The sequence below is a fragment of the Rhipicephalus microplus genome, chromosome X, assembly GCF_043290135.1.
Source record: "Rhipicephalus microplus isolate Deutch F79 chromosome X, USDA_Rmic, whole genome shotgun sequence".
Classification (NCBI taxonomy): domain Eukaryota; kingdom Metazoa; phylum Arthropoda; class Arachnida; order Ixodida; family Ixodidae; genus Rhipicephalus; species Rhipicephalus microplus.
The window spans coordinates 41,285,094-41,305,109 of NC_134710.1; the positions used below are offsets into that span (position 1 = coordinate 41,285,094).

The following is a 20,016-nucleotide window of genomic DNA, read 5'->3' on the forward strand; positions in this document are numbered from 1 at the left end:
ATCATACATACGAAGGTTCTCCAGTTTACACTATCACTCAAGTCGCTTGCCACTATGGATATGTAAGAAAAATTTACAGACAAATTTTAGCAAACTTTCCAGTCTATGACACTTTATTTATCACAAGAACAGAGCAAATATGACCATGTATGTACATATAAATAAAACACCTATACAAGAACAAGTTCCAAACGCGTTATTTACATCAAACTTACATTGCTTAAATTCATGAAGCAGGTGGAGGTAAAAAAAAAGAAGAAGAAGCAAATGCCAAGTACATAATATGAAGAGTTATTAGCAACTGGACCGACATTTTTTTTTCTTGCAAGTATTTTCTTTATTTGCTGCAGGTCATTATTCTGACAGATTGAGATTAAAACAAAAACTTTTTTTACAGTCAGTAGCTATTGCATTGCATTTTGCAGTTTAGTGTGTATGGCAGGATATTCTGTAGAAATACATCTCTTATCTGGGCCTCCACAAGCATAAAACGAAATTAAGCATGCTAAGTGCTCCATTTTTACATGTCATGCTTTTTCCCACTGCTTGAGCCTTTCACGTTTTTCACAGCAAGTAACAAATATCAGCAACAGCAGAAGGCTCTGGACACATCAGTCACACAGCTGTGGATGACAGGCGAGCAATGAAATACCGGAGTCTAACTGTGCTACCATAAAAAAAAGTAATAGTGAGTGCAGGCACACACAAAAAAATTATTCAACCAGTCTCTAGTGGCATATGTATATGTGCATGTGAGAGAGAAATATTTGAACCCACACATGCCAGAGACAAGTTTTCAAACCGTTCTTGAGGTTTCCAAGTGAAATGAAGACATCACAGGCATTGCAATGAAACACTGACTTCCCTGTGGTGAGATGCTGCATCCCAATAAGTGCTGCAGCTGTGTGTGTAGAAAGTAGGAATTCAACCTCATAACATAGTCAGACACCATCCATCTCAACTTAACATTTTCTTTAGACAGTTCCTGCACTCCTAGCATCCATAAATCTAGACAGTAGTAGAACAAATTCAAAATGTTAAGATTGAAAAAAAAAACTCAGGATGTTTCCAAAAAAGTAAACATATTTCAACTAGGTCATACTTCATTGGAACAGATTTATTTTACATTCAATGTACTTTAGTACACCGAGCGATTTCATAAATTACTCATATTGCCAAAAGCAAAAACAATTTGCTACATGAAGAATACTAATATTGCCAGCAAAAAGCCAGACATTTGTTATCCAGACTTTTCCTTTCTAATGTCATTTTCCCACACCAAGTGTACCTTTTGCACTCGACTAGTAAGAATAATAATATATGAAGCATAAAACTTCTTGTGTGTGAAATCATGAGGCTTGAAAGTGTACATACATGTGGGTTCTTTAGGTTGTAATTTTTCTTTATGCGGCCTTTTACAGCACAACAACCACGTTCTGCAAACCCACATATTTTACTGCAGATTTGCAGAAAACAATCAGTACAGAGCAAAATGGCACTTAACTACCCTATCACAACATGATATGTAAAACTTAAACCTGTCATTACCTTTTATGTATCACGCTACCAATTTGTGTATATTCAACTCAGATAGGGTACACAAACATACAAAAGTACATTAAATAATGTATTACTCTAATCAAAAGTATAATTTAGAATGCAGAGGTACTGAATATAGTTGGATTAAAAAGCATCCTTAATGAAAAATTATTATATTGTACAGAAATATTGGCTAGCTTCCACGAACATTCCAGAAAGTGCATACATTTAAGAATAAGCACAGACTTTTCTTTTCGAAACACTCTTTAAAATGCAAATGGCTAAAAGCATATTTATGCAGCCACCATAGGTAGTTTCAATGCAATGCAATACGCAAACTTACATTATTCAAACTTACATGTTAGAACTAACAATGACAAATGCATGCGCCCATTCCTGTCACGTTGTAACACGTTGAAGTATTCTTTTTTTCCCGCAGCTATAGAGATGTGGAATGACTTGCCGAATGACGTTGTCAGTGCACAATCACCTGAATCATTTTCATCGCTGTTGGAAATTCATTTAGAGGCATTGCAATAAATCCTGTGCTATCTCTGCCGAAACAAAGGTTGAAACAGTGTCGGTATGACGATAATTATAGCGCGAGAACAAAACGACGACACAGAGACAAGAAGGACACGAAAGTCTCTGTGTCGTCGTTTTGTTCTCGCGCTATAACTATCGTCATGCCATACCAACTAGCCCAAGCTGCCACACTTCTATGAAACAGTGTATCGCGCATGTGCTCACACATTGCTACATGTGCTTAACCGCCTGCATCTGTATATCAATTTTACCATTGATGTTCTCATGCTAAGTGGTTTTTTTTAGTGAAACACATGTGCATTGTTCGTTTATTGCTTTATACTGTTATATCGTTATTTTTCCTTTCCTTTCATCTTCGCGATATGAAGTGTTATTTGCTCTGTACGCCCTCTCCTGTATAGGCCTGAAAAGGCCCACAGTATTGAATAAATAAATAAATAAAATAAATTCCTGCCATTTGTTAAACACAAATAATGTAAAATTACAAGGTCAAGACAATGTGTGCAGATGCTGAAGCCAATTTATAATGAACAGACTACATGCTTTCTGCAATGCATTGTCATTTTTGCATAGCATATTAATTAACCAGCAGATATACTAAGTAATTAACTAAATTGACAGTGTTTACAATGGTTTTCCAAGGAATGAAGAAAAACACTTCAATGGAGAGCAAGCAACAACAAATACTTTTCATACAGAAGGCATCCAATTACTACCATCTTGTGGCATCAAATTGCCAGATATTAATAAAACAATGTCAACTATCCACCAGATGCCAACGCCACCAAGTGTTAGCAGCTTTCCAACTGCTGTGCCTGTGTGGCCTAAACAAAAGCGGTCCATTCCCAAAAAGCCTAGCAGTATTGAATAAAGAAGCGCTGTGGTGAAGTAGTGCCCAGTGTACCTATAAACAAATAAAACAAACAAAACACCAATCTCAGCATGACACGGCATAAAAACAGGGCGAGGGAGGCACATTTTCAACACATTTACTGTTTCAAGACAGCTAAATATGAATAGTTTTTAATGTTTGAAATTATTATGGATAAAGTTCATTCATAAACACAACTCAATTACATGACGCAGGAAAGAATTGCGTCATGGCTAACACATGGCTTGTGCATAGGAGCACCAACAGAATAGTGCCTTAAAATTTGTCTGGTGATGCATGCGAACTTGTGGGCAACAAAAACTTGAAAACTAAATACCAAGCGATTATAACAGCCCCGCTGGTGGCTCACCCAGCATGGTACAGTCGCACAGTGCTAGGAGCAAGCATTTATTATATTTTATTAAGCTTAAACTTCATCTTACTGTTGCAGGATTAGCTGTGGCATACATCAGAGGACATCTAGGTGTTTGGTAAATGAAAAGCTTGCCACGTTGGCTGGCTGTTTATATTGGAGAAGTGAGCAAACGTGGCGGCCTGTGCGAGGAATAGCAGCCTCGTCTTAAAGAATGTGCAGTATTTATTGTGCGTTGAAAGACATAGAACATATTGGTTCACTTTTATGGATGATGAAACTGAGGTTATTGTGTGTGGTGCATGCCATGTGAACAACATTGGCACTCGTTGTGGGCAAGTGACAGTGACAGGTTGTCGACGGAACATCAAGATTCAGAATTTTAGTCAAGGTAAAAATGCATTAGACGAGATCATCTACAAGTACGTACATCTCAGTGTTTGCGCTGCGTACAGAAAAAAAAGTGCACAATCTCTGGGCAGAAAGGTACGACTACGCAGGAGCTATTAGCAAGATCTAGCATTGCTGAAGCTGCACATGCACTTTGCCATGGCGAATACGCAAACTCAATAAAGGTGTAACTTGTATTATCGGTGACCTCACATGTCTTAATGGAAGCAGTGAAGATTTTTCTTTCTCATATTGGTATTTTTACGGCTCGATCTTTAGGAAGTAGCAATGCAGAGTTTGTGTATCTGGGCTAAAGGAGCAAAGTAAGTATGGAACCACGTTGTAGGCATCAAGTGCAGCAAGGTAACAGTGCAAGATATTTTGTATATAATTAGGTTATCGGCTTTAAAATTGCTTAAATTTCTGTGGGTCATGAGGAACCTTGCAGGGCGAACTTCACTTTAAATTTGACAAGAATTTGTTTACCTAAGCTTAACGCATGTCAAAAAGTATTTCCTCTTACATAATTTTCTTTTTACTCATCTCCGATCAGAATTTTGCGCAGTGAGTGAAATCCTAATTATCTGTGACCTCGCGCACAGCAGCTCGAAACCATGTTGCCGCCAATGCTGTACCTCACCCTGCAGTGCACATGTTACGACAGAAATTGAGTATGTTCACATCCATGCCATGTAAATATTTCTCAAAGCACCAGTCACTATGAACATGCAGAACGTTCACTTTTGAAAAAGATAAGATTTTTTTATGCCTGCCATTTATGACAAGGAAATTGTGCATTATCAGCAGGCAGTGACCCTTCCTTTTAAAAGCTGTAACTTTAGAAAATAGCAGTTCGCAGAAACTTCCGTTGAAGGAATGCTGTCATAAACAACTCCAATTTTCGGGTCGTCCTCGGGCCCCATCTTCCAAGGAAGGGCGCTTTTGTGTTGGGGGACGACATCCCGTGACTAACGACCCAGCGTGGCGCCGGCTCGTCTTCCCTGCACCTGTACCGAAAGGGGCATGGGCGGTCTAAAAAAGAGAAATTACCCCCAGATGGGACGAGAGCACGTGTACGCCCCTGAAAAAGTTTCGACTGCATCGGAATAGGCAGTTGACGTACAGCCAGCAAGAAGTGCGGTCATCGGTGTCGCGAGTATCGCGTAGGCGCGAGCATGGAGTGACCAGTGCAACATATTGAGACGGCTGCAATTCCGGGCACCCTCGTCGTCTACCAAGCCGGCGAGATCTTCAGCGACACCCCGTCAACTCCCCTACGTGCACCAAGAGATGGCGTGGTCCGTATGGAACTTTTTATTGTGACTTTTTTTTTAAACTGTTAATTTATTATAACCAGCCCTTTTTTAAAAATATTTGTAGTGTGCGCTGCGCCGCACGTCAAAGCTCAGAAGCGTGAGCCTAAGTTTTTTTTTCTCTTTCTCTCGTAAATTTTCCTTGTCTCTCCTGTAGTTCCATCTTGTTGTTTTATTAATGTTCCGCATATTTGTCTTTAGTCTTATCTTTTGTAGTGTTTTTTAGCATATTTTGTTATATAGCTGTTCTTTCTATTGCGCGTATCAGTTTCCTCCTTTGTTATTTTTTGTTAACTCCTGCCTTTGCCCTTGTTTGAATTAAATGCTTGTTTGTGTGTAATCAAACTCTGTGTCTGCTCTATGAGCCCATCGGTCAGGCCCCCACATCACCACACGTGCAACCCCACACGGGTCGACCAACCTGCGAATAAATTTGAAATGTGCCGCTTCGAGGCCTTTCAGGCGTCGTAGGCCGAAGCGTAAAGTGGAAGCCTGCGAATCTGCCGCACGTCTAAGTTGGATCGGCGGGGCCTCACCCGAAGTGTGTGACAAATGCAGACACTCACAGCGCTGTTATACAGAAAGATCTCACTGGTGAAACTTTCTGCCAACCAGTACCTACTCTGAGGGATAGGATGGTGGGTGGGGCGCTTAGAATGACATCACACTGTTTGCACAGAGAGAGGTCAAATGCAGCTACATGTTGTGCTTCACCAGTAACTAACACCAAGCAGTTTCGCTGTAAAACTGCCAGTGTGCAACCAGTGTGTTGAGTTTGGCTGCTTCATAATTTTCCAAAATAAAAGCAGAATTCAATCTGGACTGCCACTAATACTTATTACGTGCAATGTCTGAATATAATGCAGTTTTCCCATATTTAAAGGTATTTGTTATAAATATACAGGGCATGCAATTACAGACACAAGATGGGTCACCACAAACGTCTGTGGTGTCCCGACTTAGTTCTTGTGTCTGTGTTTGAACGCCCCTGTCTTTTTTTCGGAATGAATACACACCAACTAGCTTGGCTGTTTTTTACACTAAAGGTATAAAAACTGTCAGGGGCAGGAAATCATTTCACACCCTTTGTATTATCAGGTTGCCTGGGCTTTTCGATTATGTACTCAAATTTCATAGTTGCCAAAATGTTGCAGCCTATATAGCCCCAATATTAAGTCAGGTAGCATCCCTTGGCATAGGTCTTGCACAAAAATAAATGTGTCATGTGTAAATAGTGACATGTTTAAATATGAGGAATGCAATTTTCAAAAGCCCTGTTCCATGTGAACACAAAGATCAGCAGATGTAGCAGCAGAAGTAGCACTGCAACATACAAGCGTCAAAAAGCTCAAAGAACAGCTTAATTATGTAATCGACCAGTTTCAGCCTGAAAATGTTGATTGAATAATGCAACCCATTAAAGAAATGTTGGCACAGCTCACTGAAAAACCATCTTTTTTTTTTTTTCCCCAGCATGGAGGCAGTAGCTGATATAGCTGACATACTGGTGTGCATGAGAGGCACAGTTTTTGAGTTAACGAAGCGAGGCTAGAAATTATTAGAAGACTGTCTGACTTACTTAATACACGGAAAGCCGTCTTTTAAAAAAGTGCGGTTGCCGTAACACTCAATATTTGGCAGAACAGAACAGTTGACTGCAGTAAACTGGACGTCCTCGTACTTTGATCCTCCAAACTGCACAAAGAAAGGGTCAGTAAATTGCACGGTAGACACCAAAAAGCGACCATACTCGCGAACACAATGCAGGTAAGGCGAGTTAAGTAACAATGACACTGAAAAGCTACAGGAACAGAGAGGTGACAGGCAAAGCACTGACATAAAGTAGCCAGCTGTTTTCAGTCAAAAAAACAAAACAAACATAGGAGGTTGGTGGCCGGTCGCGTACCTTGGTGCAGCCGTAGCCCAGCTCTTCCCGCGCAGTTTCATTTCCTTGGAGGTCCAAAATATCCGAGCACTGTAGGAAATCTAATGGCCTGGGGAATGCAAGGTTTACATATTAAAGAAAAAAAAAAAACTTGTCATCTACACGGTTCCAGTGACACTACTTATTGACTGCATAGTGCAAGTGCCGTTGTACAAGTAATCTCTCAAGACACTGCTTTCTTCGTGAAACAGCAACGAAATAAGCTTACAAGTTTTTGCAGAGGACCAGTGGTCCGTGAGGCTTGTACTCACAATCGTCTAACGTACTACAGTGCGTGTTTTCATGATATATGCAGAGTACACATTTCGGGCAAACTGTCAATATTATATAAGAGAACAAAAAACAAAACATTATTCCGCTACATAGCGCCGATATCATATATTTTATCACTTGCAGCAGGCTTAGATCAGCTGAACGTTGGCTCAACTTGGCTTCGTTTTTGTCACAATCATGTTGGCTCATGTCCTGTCGTCTAATAAAAAAAAATGTTACTGAAAATAAACGGCAATAATGCAGAACAAAAATACAAGTAGTCCTACATGAGATTTAGTACTAATAAGGGTAAATGTGTTCTCGCGGCTTGGCTTAATGTTTATGTCACGTTGCTTGCTGTGTCAACGCGTTGGCTGTGTGTTCTCTGGCTTGGTCGGTTTCATGGTCTGCTAGCTTATTCGCTACGTCGGGCTAGAGTTGGGCGTGCGGTCAGCGTGATCGGTGCAAATGTGCTAACTGGCGTGCTACTGCAGTTGCTAATGTAGTCTCTTGGACGCTTTATGGACTGTAGAAGCGTCCGAAGTGCAGTCGTGAATATGCGACTTTAAGCCCAGTGATTTTAGTTGTGCCATATTCATATTGTGTTTTTGATAAAATGGATGTGACCTCGTTATTTAAGGCATGTGTGAAGACTTTGCGAACTCGCAATAAAGCACTCGGCTTGTTTAAAGATGCTGGCAAAAATTCTATACTGAAACCAAGGCAGCCGCCCTCTGATTTCAACTACCGGGTTAGAGAAATTGTAAGTTGGACGTTGAAAATGTTTTGTCCGTCTGACGCAGCTTGCCATGTGTCTTTTCTTTCTACTTGGTGCTGAATGGTAATTAAGCTTCTTGTAATTTATACGTGTCGCTACCTCTGGCCTCTGACAGAATTCCAACATCTCGAAGATGAAAAACTTCCTCAGGGAGCACAGAGATGACTACATAAACGCAACGTAAGGGTTTTTACTGACACTACTAGGGAGGTGTTACAAGTTGACATACTTGTCTGATGTACGATACAATACGAGCATGAGCCACCTGCGTGGACAAACTATATAAATATATATATATATACATTTCTTTCCGTAGCCAGGTGATGTACAGCACGTCGTGGATGACAGACGCCGAGAGAGACAGAATTGACAAGGAGGTTCAGCAGTTCGTCTTCCAGTGTCGGGAGGTGCTGAAAAACTTGCGGAAGGAAGGTAAATTCATGCTAAGATTAGGAGGCTAGATAGTTTCCAAAAAGTCCCGCTGATCCCCTCCTCCCCCCAAAAAGAGAAAAGAAAATTGAAAGGACTGTATTATAAGTCTTTCCTTAATGTGTCGTACGCAGGATGACCGACATTCTCGTTCAGCATGTTTAGATCATAAAGTCGCAATGCTGTTTCCTGAGCTGCAAAACTTTACGTGTTTGAGAAGGCTCTCTCTCACGAAAGCAAAAGCACAGTTGAGATAATTTTGTACGTATTTCTGATGAGCCCAACTCAGCTTGGAACAGTTTATTTCTTTCAGTTTGATTCTTTTTAAAAAATTATCATCATGTAAAGTCTCGTCAAGTACAATGGAATGGGAAAGCACCTCTGTGTATTATTTGAGGGTGTAAAGTTATGAGGACGCATGCAATCAGAATAATATATCCACAAACCCACAAAATTGCTCAACAGGTCTGGGCAAACATCTAGTAGGCACACATAAACAATGTTCAGCTAGGAGCAATCCCAGAAACATCGTACATCCAGATGCAGTCTTTAGTGTATGCAAAGTTCTCTGCAGAGTGCTCTGAAGTTTGCAAAGGTTTATGTGAATGCCCCTTAAAAACATTAAGAAGGCCCTCTGTCAGCTATTGCATTTATTGCATAGAAATGTGCACAATACAGCAGTTGTTACTCAATATAAAGAAAGTCTTTCATGAATTCACTGTCCTAAGAAGCATTAATTATAAGGCAAGAGGGAAGGGGGCTTTTGCTTGTGACTTTGCTGGCAAAAAGCCACTATTTATCATTCATTTTTCATATGGCATAGCTGGTGTAGATATGAGAAAAAATATTTTTTGAAGTACAATCACAGCATCTGTTTGATGTCTGTAGAGAAAGGTGCAATATATGAACACAGAAGCAGAAGACTTGAATTAAAGCAGCACTTTCATATTAATTTTTGCAAGGCTTTAATGTTGAATCATGGCTGCACTTCTATATGGCCATTGTGCAAGCTTGGAAGAGCACAGTGAACTCAAAGAAGCAAAGTGCAGGTGTGAATAAAATGAACCGTGCTTGTCTGACAACCCAATGGCATCCCTGGCCTGCATTTTTCCATAAGACATAATTAATCGCGAAGCATTTCTTAGTGAACCAAATCAGTTTATCCGACCATCCATCCGCCTACATATAGACACAATTATGTTCGTTTCCTTAACTCTGTACATACATGCTTAAATTGGCATAGGTTGACATGAATGCATGACTAACATGATTTGCCAAATGAGCATAGTTTTTAACAGCGCAAAAAAAAAACAAAAAAAAAAACACGGGACACAGATGAAAAATACCACACAGTCAGGGGCGCCAGACTTTCAACCAATTTTATTCACGCCAACTCACATATATACAGGCACGTGGTCCAAAAAACATGTCAAACAGCACGTAAGGTTTGTCATAAATTCCTATTCAAATAAGATATCTCCTTTTGTTGCAGGGCGATAGATGAAACGCTGATACACGAGTCAGAAATGTGCAGTCTCGATTATTGTACTCCTGGCGATGATGCTAGTTTTTTCAAATTGAGGGATGCACCCACACTCCTTGTAGTGTGCGCCTACATGTGAAAGAGCATGTGAAAGAGATTGACACACCTACCGGTTTGTCCCATGTATATAGCATCACAAGAAAAAGGAAACCGTACACAATCCCTGTGGTGTAGTCGACAGCTTTTGAACAGTGCCTGACGCCGCACCCTGCAGTCTTTTTCTCATTGCTTGCTTTCACTTTTTTGCTTACATGTGCGCAAATTTATTGCAGGTTATTAGATACTGAAAAAAGCATCCCAACATCAAATCGGCTAGCCACGTTTTTCAATCCATGCGACATCCTATGCACATAGGGCACTACAGTTGTTTTCTTGTTATCTTCCAGATTATTGTTTTTCTTGTCTCTGTTCCCTTCATTCTTTAGTGATATTATTAACTTTTCACACACTCTGTTTTCTACATGTTCAGGGTAGCCAGTGCGCACCAGCTGACCTACATCTCTGGAAACGTTTTCCTTAACCCTATAACGGCATGTCTTCTGGAGGGCAGCCCTCAATCAAGAAGAGGCTATTCCATCCTTAACTATTTTGGAGTGGGCTGATGAGTAGTTTAGAAGGCCTTTTTCGGATCGTCGCCAATATTCCCAACAAAGATGTTCAGGTATCACGAAATTAGCCAGATAGAAAAAATCTTAATTCTTGCTGCTCCGAAACCTCGTGTATGAACTCGAAGCCCATAACTTCCTGCTTGAACAGCACTAGAATTGCATTCATTGAGATTGGGCATCGACTTTCATCTATGAGAACCAAATAATCATCTATGTAGCAGAAGATCCTAATGTCCTGACCTTCAATACACTGCTCAATACTGTCATCTACACAATCTAGAAAAACATTGCTAAGAAGTGGGGCGATCCTAGACCCTATACAGACACCTTCTTTTGGTATAAACCATTTGGATTCAAAACCAATAACAGTAGATTTCAAATAGTATGTTCAAACTTCCAAGAAAGATGCCACAAAAATGCCACAATTGCTATAAAATTGAATTCATCATCATAAAACTCAATGCATCTTTTTATGCATGCCATCAATCGCTCCTGTGGTATTGAATAATACAAATCTTGCACCTCCACACTAAACGTGGTGTATCGGCCTGGTTCACAGTTCCATTGGTGATCGACCACGTCTTCCGGATTCGGTATCAAGAAAGGATCTGGGACTACCAGGTTTCTTAAACAATTCTGAAGGTACTTCGAAAAAAGCAGCTGCCAAGAACCCTTCTCAGAAACAATGGTCCGAAACGGCATCCCTTCCTTGTGGGTCTTGACTGTAAAAGACACTTCCAACACCAGGTGTTTTTCTCCCTTCACACTCGAGGCTAATTTTTCTAGACGACTATTCTTCAAAAGTTTAACAGCTTCTCTTTTAACCTTCTCTAATTTAACTTTTACGGTTTTGAAGTTTTTGTTGACAGCTGCCATTGCTTTTTCTGAAAACATCTGTACAGGAAGGACAACGAAGGAGCCCTCCTTGTCAGCTACTAAGGTCCTAAGGCAGTGGTCTACCAGATAGTTAACCATCTGTTTCGTATTGACACGTTTCTTATGGTGCTTATCTGAGTTACGCAGTACATCAACACATGCATCTATGAAATGGCTCTTGACTTCATCAGGTACAACTCTGGCGACTGACCTTACACGCGAGACTTTTTCCGCAACAGACAACGTAGGTTCCATGGTGAACTTAGGTCCCTTATGATGGTGCTCAGGGTGGACGGGCTTCCAGGACCGGTTAGAGATGGGCTGGAAGACGTGCTGTTATAGTTGGCATTTTTGGTTGGCATTTTTGGTGTAGCAGTCAAATGTTGACAAAAGTGCTGCAATAAATAACAGCCTGTGACCACGCAGTACAGACCATAAATAAATTCATCATAAAACTTCTGCTCGAGTAATTGACTCAGGAAAACAAATGAGGCAGGATGAAGCACTGCACATTGTTCTGTCTCATAAAATTCCCAACCATTTCTGTATGCCTGTATAGATTGTCCTGACTATATACACTAACGTAAATTGATGTACAGTTGAACCCACAGAAATCGAACTTGCTAAAAAAAAGGAAGTTTATTTAATATGTTGTACAATTTGATATAAAACCTTAAAACAATTGTTTTTGTATCTTCTTTGTGAATTCGGTGTGCGAGCATGCTTCACAATAATGCAAAGCATGTGGCATTGAGCAAAACATGGGAATATTTTTTTTTGTTTTTAGTTCTTATTTTCGTAGTTTCTAGTCGGTGGGGGGGGGGGGGGGGGCGAAGGTATATGCAGGGGGGCCTTGTAAACAGGAAAATGCAGTATTGATGCGGCCCTCCTAATCGCACCACTCACTATCCCAAATGCCTGCAAGAAAGGCCCTTCCTTGAGAAAAAGCCAACTTTGTGTGAAAGTCAAGTTCTTGGGGCGTTTAACACTACCTGAATGTTTGATATGTCAAGTGTTCTGGCTATATTTGTTCAGTGTAGCCATACATTTTTCTATGTATTGGCATTTAAGCAATGTCGTGTTGAAAAATAGTTGGATATAAACGAATAATTCAATTTAGCCGAGTTCAATCGTCTTTGAATGTACTATGTCAACATTTGCCTAATATTGGTTCTTACAGCGGTGCTAATCTTATGTCTGTTGATGTTGTAGTGCTGCCCATCTATGTTATAATAATGTCATAAGTGTAAAGTGTATTTCAACGACTTGGCAAGCTGTAGTCTTTCGTTGCCCGTCACCTCAAAAATGTGCCTTTGAACACTGCTTACACTTCGTTTTGGTAAAGCTAACACTTATCTGCTGTCTGTGCCATGGTGCGAGTGAAGGCATTACATTGGGTCATAAGCCACACTTTACATCTCAGTATGCTTGACGTGCCGAATAAGCCTGAAGTATACACACAAAAATGAAATTTACAAAAAGTCATCGATCCGTTGTGTAAGATGTAGCTCAAAGCCAGCACATGCTCTATGCAAAGCTACTTGCCGACTGTTTTGCAAGAAATGCCACTTTTGATAACCATAATGCACATAAAACAGCACTCGATTCCCACAGTGCATGGAATCTGCTGGAATATTTTGCAGTACCAGTGTTGTAATGCCTTAGATTCACTGTTTTATTTCAGGGATGTTACTTGTGTTTTAATTAAAGTATAGTCCCAGCCTAAAACAATATTCATTGTCGCATCTCATGCAGTAAGAAACCAAGCACTGACGCCACAGCAGCTGGAACATCACGAAGGGGTCATCTGTTTGTTAGAGGATCATTTGAGAAGTGAGTATAGCATAACTGGTACTGATTTAGTCAAAACTGTTGGTGTCTTAGTTAACAGTGATCTGGTGTGCAGTATCAACAAAAGTTTATGAAATAAGTTTTATTCTTTCACTGGGGGGCTACATCAAAAATGAAAATCTGTTCTCAAATCTACTGCTGAAACTAGTGGTAACATGACTGCTTAAAGATGGGTTTCTGATGTTTATTATATGGTTAGGCTGACCACATAAAAGGGCATTGGACCATAAAAAGTACATGAGAGCATCTTTTCTGTACTAATTATCTGTGCAGGTTCATCACATTGCTCAGCAGCTATTAGCCACTCAGCTGTTACATGCGTATATACTGGGTGTTTTTTCGAAGACTAATGTCTAAAAGTAGGTGTTTTAAAATAAAAATTGTGGTTCCTTTTGAGGTTGTACACTAGTTGTATCAACCATGAGGGGATGTTCTATAAAAGAAATAAACAATCGTCACTGAATGAGTATAAACTACTCTAAGTAGTGATGTGAATATCAAAGTGACATATAGGAGATTTTCTTAATTCGCAAGTGCACTTCTCTGCCATAGAGTTTGTCCGACTAATGGAAGCTAACCTCTTACTTAAAGCACTGTATTTGAGCACAGATTGCTTGCGCTATGACATGGAAAATATTGACTCTGCTGTTTTGGTATAGACATGGTTAATAGAAAAACCCCAGCATGTGGAACTAGGACCTCGTCTCCACTTGAAGCACCACCAGTGCCGCCATTAGTAGGGAAAATATGCATCACAGAGAAGCATACCTGCAGATTAGGAAAATCTCCTATTAATGTCACTTTTATATTCACATAACAAAACACTTAGCAAAACTTGTTCAATCCAGTAGCCTGGTTTACTAGAGACGGGAACAGTTATATGACTTACCCATTGAATTCGTCAAGCTGTTACAGCTGTGACAAAGGACAACAAAACTAGGTACAGAGATTAAAAAAACACATGATTCAGTTACACAGAGAATATCAGACAAAATAGCCATTTATCCTATGGTAACACTTATCCACTGTATATAAACACACTCCACGACCATGGAAAAATTGTGTGCTGCTTTCTCATAAGTTGCTTTGGCATTCAAAATGACAGTGCCATGATGCTCTGCGATTGTCCAATTCTACTTATCTGTGGCAAATGGTAAATTGAAGCATTTATTCACTACAGCTTTTCACTGCATGCAGGCAACGGAAAGGTGCTTACAGGAGAGGGTTACCATGCTTTATTATTCTGGGTACTGTATTGGCAACACTGAATACGGGAACAGAGTCTAGTGGAAGTGCATCTATCAGTTCAAGCAGTTCTTTTAGGGGCGAAGCTCCTTAGGGCGTGGGCTGTGCGTCCCCTGTATGTAGCCACCTCTCGTTTAGTTCTTGCAGTGTTCACTAGATGGCGGTAGCGTCCCTTGTATGTAGCCACCTCTCGTTTAGTTCTTGCAGTGTTCACTAGATGGCGGTACTTGTATTTGATGATGAAAAGATGCAAGATGTTATAAACTAGACGGCGGCACTTGTAGTTGATGATGAAAGATGCGAGATGTTATAAAATAGGAATGATGTCACATATGGCAGGTGTCATTGGTGGAAGGCAATCGTTCGATTTAGTGCAGCGACGTACGCTAGGGGGGAGCATTGTAATAAAATCGAGTGGGCAAAATGTACGGAAGATTCATGGTTTACCAGGTTTTCCTCCAGAGCTTCGCCCACTCATCATCATTCACTTCGTGGATATGGCGGCATTTTTTTTATTATCCTTCTGGTTTAGAAATGTCAATTCTTATTATCTTCTTTTGTAATGACTAATAGACTGCAAATAAATTTTCTATGCACCGCCTAAAATGGAGTAGCTCAAATGACTATTCATGAGTGTGAACTATAGGATGTGCAAAACCTTGGCACTAAAACATTCACAGGCTTTTAGAAATGTGTGGCAATCATATTATTAGCTTTGAACATGTCCTATCTATATGCTATGGCCTGTTTGCATCTGGGTGAAACAGGACTCCTAGACACTTACACAAGGCTACTCGCTGCAACAGTGTGGCCACTAAAAACAAGTTAAGCACACCAAAATTGAGCTGTTTAACCATCTATTTAGTTTTGTCAGTATTAATATTTACGTGGTTTCGTTCGCACCATGATTGAACTCTCTGTAGTGCCTTGTTAATATGATCTTCAATCTTACCTAAGCTGTCACCAGCAAAGGTTAGTGTCATATCATTTGTGTACGTTAAAGGGGCCCTGAAACACTTTATCAACTCACCAGGAGTGGAGCTTATTGCCTCATGAATTCAATGCCGCAAAAATTTTGAGAATCCGTCCAGTACGAGTGGAGTTACAAAGATTTGTCGCATGCTGCATTCGCATTCCTTCTTCTCTCTTCCTGATAAAACCGCTAAGCAGAAGGGGGTGGCGTGGGCAAAAAAAAATATGTCGCACGCTTTGTGACCTCGAGCACTTTTTTCTTTTTCTTCGAATACATGGCTTTTTCAGTGTGGTCGTACGCGCACGTGTGGACAAGTCGTGGCCTCCCAGCGACCCCTGTAACGACAGAGTGCACCATGTTGAAATCAGCCAATGGCTGATAGAAGGCCTTCTACGAGTGATTTTTGAGCTTACTCAGTCATTTATCGAGAGAAGAGAAAGCAGTTTTTAGCTAACTTTTATAATTGCTATACCACTTGCTATACCAGATGATCCCTTGTATAAATCCCCTAGCAGCCTTCGTGAATCAGCATGGTCAACAGCCTTATAGTATATTACACAGTCATCTGCAAACAGAGTAATTGATCATAATCTCACACTGTGAGGTAGATCATTAACATAAGTTTCCCAGGTGCAAGACGGATCGTTGTGGTACTTCAAATGTTACTGGTGACAGAGTAGATGAGTACTAGTTATTGAGCGTATTGAAGAAGTTCCATGTATAGAGTGCTATTGGAAAGAAACTCCTTAATGCAAGACAGCACAGTGGGATCAGTATTAAGCTGATTAAGTTTGTAGATATGTAGATGACATGCAGAATTGAAGCAGTAAAATAAAAAAAAAAGTTCAAAACAAATCATTGATCTAAGATGCGAAGGAGTCATAAGATAAGTCAAACAATAAACTTGCATGTCACACAAAAATGTTTTTTCTAAAATTGTGCTGACATGGATAAAGGAAGGAATCACCTTCCTAAAACTTGGAAGGTGAAAAAAAAAAAAAAAAAACATTCCATGGTCTAAAAGGTGTGGGCTCAGAACCAACTGAAGCCCTCATAAAAAACACACGAAGGCAGAACAAGAAAATACATCTTTACTGCCTAGAGTCTGGGCTCAACTGAACGCTGCCGTTTCATTGTGAGTGCATGCCCCCGAGCTTTTTATCTTCTTTGCACACACCAGTGATCTAAGTAAGTTTGAATGAGATGCTAGACTCTGAACTGGGGCTGTAGGACACTGTGAATTATAAAATTTATAATGTGGAGCCACCTTTGCCCTTTTCTGCTGTTAGGAAAGGGTGAATGCTGTAAATAGTTTAGATAGAGAGCAGTTGACAATACTGCAGTAAACATAGATGTTTTTGTAAGTTCCAACTAAGCTATCAGATGAATAAGGCAAGGAATGCATAGGGTAAGTAGTTTCTGTTTTAATTGAAATGTAAAAGTGGCATGTTGAATCAAAATGTAAGTTGACTACGTATTCTTCCAGGTGCTTGTAGGATGTACTCTGAGCAAAAGGCCATACGTGTGAAGCGAGCATATGACAAGCAGAAGATGTAAGTTTGCTGCTCTATGTGCATTTTGACCCATGTATGTGAATGTTGTATTTCTGCATTAGTGCTTCTACCACAGAGAGAATTCGTCTCAATTCCGTGCAGCTTGTGGGGGTCTCGAATTGGCGAGCGCCACACCATGCTCTTGGAGTGAACGGACACAGCAGACGCGGTCAATACAAAGCAAAGAACACATACATTTATTTAACTACTTTTGAACTACGATATCGTCCGCCGAACCGATACATCAATTGTAATTAACCTGCTAGGACATCCGCACGCATTACCATACACTCCATGACAAACACAATAACATGGCAAACACACAATAACATGATAAACATAATAATACAGCCAAGATGGCATCGCCAACGCTTGACTTACCACAAGGGTCCCCTGGCGCGCAGGCCGCGGTACCACGCGCCGAGGACCCACGCTAAAGACAACCGTTCGCGACAACTGCCACGCGCAGAAGAGAGGCGCTCTACTCTCGCCCGTCACCAAGGCTTGCTTTCCGCCAGGGGTCACCGCCGGCGCTGCCACTGTAACAACCATGATGATGATACTGGTGCTCAACACGAATACAACGCCACCTACTGCCCGATGGTTGTCACTCCGAAATGCGGCTTTAGGCGAGACAAGTGTGCCACACGGTGCAAACAACTTTACAGGGGGTGTCCGCACCCCCATTTCCCTTCAACCTTAAATCAAACCATATCCCGAAAACAAAGAGATCAGCTACGCAAGCTTTAACAAAAAAAAATGACATCACATGTTTCTTCATGATGTCCTTACACCACGACACCGCCGCCGGTCGACACTGCTGCATTGTCCGGCTCGACTTCACCTCAGTACTGGTCCCGCAAAAGCAACCTTGCCGTCGGCGTGACGAACCGTCACTAGCGCTGACACGTCTGCCAGTAGCGACCAGCACTCACGAGGGTGCCGGACTGCAGACAGTTGCGCAGGTACCAGGCATCTCTTATCGCCCGTCGAACCGCAATACAAGACAGCAACGACGCCCGGCTCCCTGATCCCATAGAGATAGAAGAAGCTATTTACAGAAAATCAGACCAGCTATGAGGCTTTCCTACACAGTTGCTTCAGGCCTAGCCTGCAAACCACGTGCTCTAGTCTTGCTCACCCCAGGATGCAGACCGCATGGCTCTCATCCCAATTCAACAACGGTTTTGAAAACTAACACCAACAAAAAAGAACAACACTTGCGAAGAAAAAAAATAAAAACTCTACCTGCCGACAAATTCAAACACGTTACGAACTGATCTCCTCGCTTCTCAACAGAGCACACTGTAAACGCTAGCAAAGAAGTCCCCCTAGGCCTACTTTACCCCGGCTCTAATAAAAGCTTGTACCAAACCACAAAAACTGTCGTCCCATACTCCAAGAGCCCCACGTTAGGCGCCAGTGTGGGGGTCTCGAATTGGGGAGTGCCACGCCACGTTCTTGGAGTGAACGGACACAGCAGACGCGGTCAATACAAAGCAAAGAACACATACATTTATTTAACTACTTTTGAACTACGATATCGTCCGCCGAACCGATACATCAATTGTAATTAACATGCTAGGACATCCGCATGCATTACCATACACTCCATGACAAGCACAATAACACTACAAACACACAATAACATGATAAACACATTAACACACCCAAGGCGGCGTCGCCAATGCTTGACTTACCACGAGGGTCTCCCGGTGCTCAGGCCGCGGTACCACACGCCGAGGACCCACGCTAGAGACAACCGTTCGCAGCAACCGCCACGCGCAGAAGAGACTCGCTCCACTCTCGTCCGCCACCAAGGCTTGCTTTCCGCCAGGGGTCGCTGCTGGCGCTACCACTGTAACAACCATGATGATGATAGTGGTGCTCAACGCGAATACAACGCCACCTACCGCCTGGTGGTTGTCACCCTGAAATGCGGCTTTGGGCGAGACACGTGCGCCACACGGCGCGAACAACTTTACAGAGGGTGTCCGCACTCCCACAAGCTTTGTCACTCATTTTTTATGGAGCATTTGACAGAGAGGCTAAAACTGCCCTTTTGTGTCAGGTGTATTGACTTGTCAAAGCGTAGTACGAGGAAGACACCACATGGCACCTGTACTGTGTGTTCGTTACTGTGTCTCGTTTTCCTCGTGCTGCACTTCGACATGAACATATATGAACTCGCCCAGTACTCTAATTTACTTCAGGCATGATGGCACAAATCTTTTTTCTTGGGAGAGGGGAGGGGGGAGTTTGATCTTCCTTTCTGTGTTTGTATGTGTGCATGTAATATGCAAACAAAATAAAAAAAGTTTTGTGGGGAGAGAAAGGGGAAAGTAAACCTTCCAAGGCCCCCAATCACTAGGGCACCGCAGTCTATATTTGGCAGGGCCAGCTTCCTAAATGAAAAAAAAAAAAAATACTAATCAATTTGTGTAGCTAGGCAGCACTTCGTGTATGTGTGGGTAGTAGTTACCTGGGGCTGGCATTTTTCTCAAATGGTTGCATGTTTTAGTGCCAAAAGATAAAAGTAAAAGCCTACAAATTCTGTGTTCTAATATATATTGAAATTAGTTGCATATAAAACGTATCCTATGCAAATGCCAACATCAGTACATGGCTTTTCGATGACAAAAACTCAGACCTCTTTGTGATGCTCTGGCTAGCTCAGAACTACTCGAAAACCAAGTTTAGACCATCTAGCAGGCCTGGGAAGTGGCAGAAAGGCTAAACCTTACCGTTACCACCTGGAGGGGGGTATAGGTCAGGCTGCCAATCTGTAGGTTTTGAATAAAGTTTTGTCTCCTCCACTCTATTGCTGACAGCCACCTTGCATGCACACAGACAATTTTGTGTTTTGTAATTAAATTGTTACTTAGGATTATTTAACTAACTAGCTAAATATCAACTTAGGCAAGAAAGGGG

At 41.3% G+C, this 20,016-nt stretch overlaps 2 protein-coding genes across 5 annotated transcripts in view; one reads left to right on the forward strand and one right to left on the reverse strand.

The window, feature by feature from the left end:
• Positions 1-95: 95 nt before the first annotated feature.
• Positions 96-18,919, reverse strand: amrt (TM2 domain-containing protein 2 amaretto). Of its 4 annotated transcripts, XM_075876287.1 has the most exons (9): positions 18,786-18,919; positions 17,467-17,624; positions 15,590-15,867; positions 14,204-14,250; positions 11,675-11,858; positions 8,310-8,425; positions 6,939-7,026; positions 6,612-6,727; positions 96-2,989 (listed from the first exon to the last, which is right to left on the reverse strand). In XM_075876287.1, coding segments are annotated over exons 6-9 (420 nt in total). In that variant the 5' UTR covers positions 8,312-8,425; positions 11,675-11,858; positions 14,204-14,250; positions 15,590-15,867; positions 17,467-17,624; positions 18,786-18,919; the 3' UTR covers positions 96-2,775. The 4 variants fall into 4 exon arrangements, with proteins under 4 accessions (XP_075732402.1, XP_075732401.1, XP_075732403.1 ...); XM_075876286.1 differs by lacking the exon at positions 8,310-8,425; XM_075876288.1 differs by lacking the exons at positions 11,675-11,858; positions 14,204-14,250; positions 15,590-15,867.
• Positions 7,600-20,016, forward strand: part of Syx18 (syntaxin 18) — a 42,231-nt gene continuing 29,814 nt past the window's right edge. The window contains exons 1-5 of the mRNA XM_037426855.2: positions 7,600-7,992; positions 8,123-8,187; positions 8,324-8,439; positions 13,219-13,296; positions 17,019-17,085. Coding sequence (XP_037282752.1) covers positions 7,846-7,992; positions 8,123-8,187; positions 8,324-8,439; positions 13,219-13,296; positions 17,019-17,085 — 473 coding nt within the window. The 5' untranslated portion in view covers positions 7,600-7,845. The remainder of the gene's footprint in view (positions 7,993-8,122; positions 8,188-8,323; positions 8,440-13,218; positions 13,297-17,018; positions 17,086-20,016) is intronic.

Excerpts from the sequence above, each read along its gene's own strand:
- amrt (XM_037426856.2), bottom strand. The coding sequence starts at position 7,439 with ATGAGCCAACATGATTGTGACAAAAACGAAGCCAAGTTGAGCCAACGT. Across the intron at positions 6,728-6,938 it reads TGGGCTACGGCTGCACCAAG|TTTGGAGGATCAAAGTACGA; the intron begins GTACGCGACCGG and ends TTCTTTGTGCAG. Across the intron at positions 2,990-6,611 it reads GACGGCTTTCCGTGTATTAA|GTACACTGGGCACTACTTCA; the intron begins GTAAGTCAGACA and ends ATTTGTTTATAG.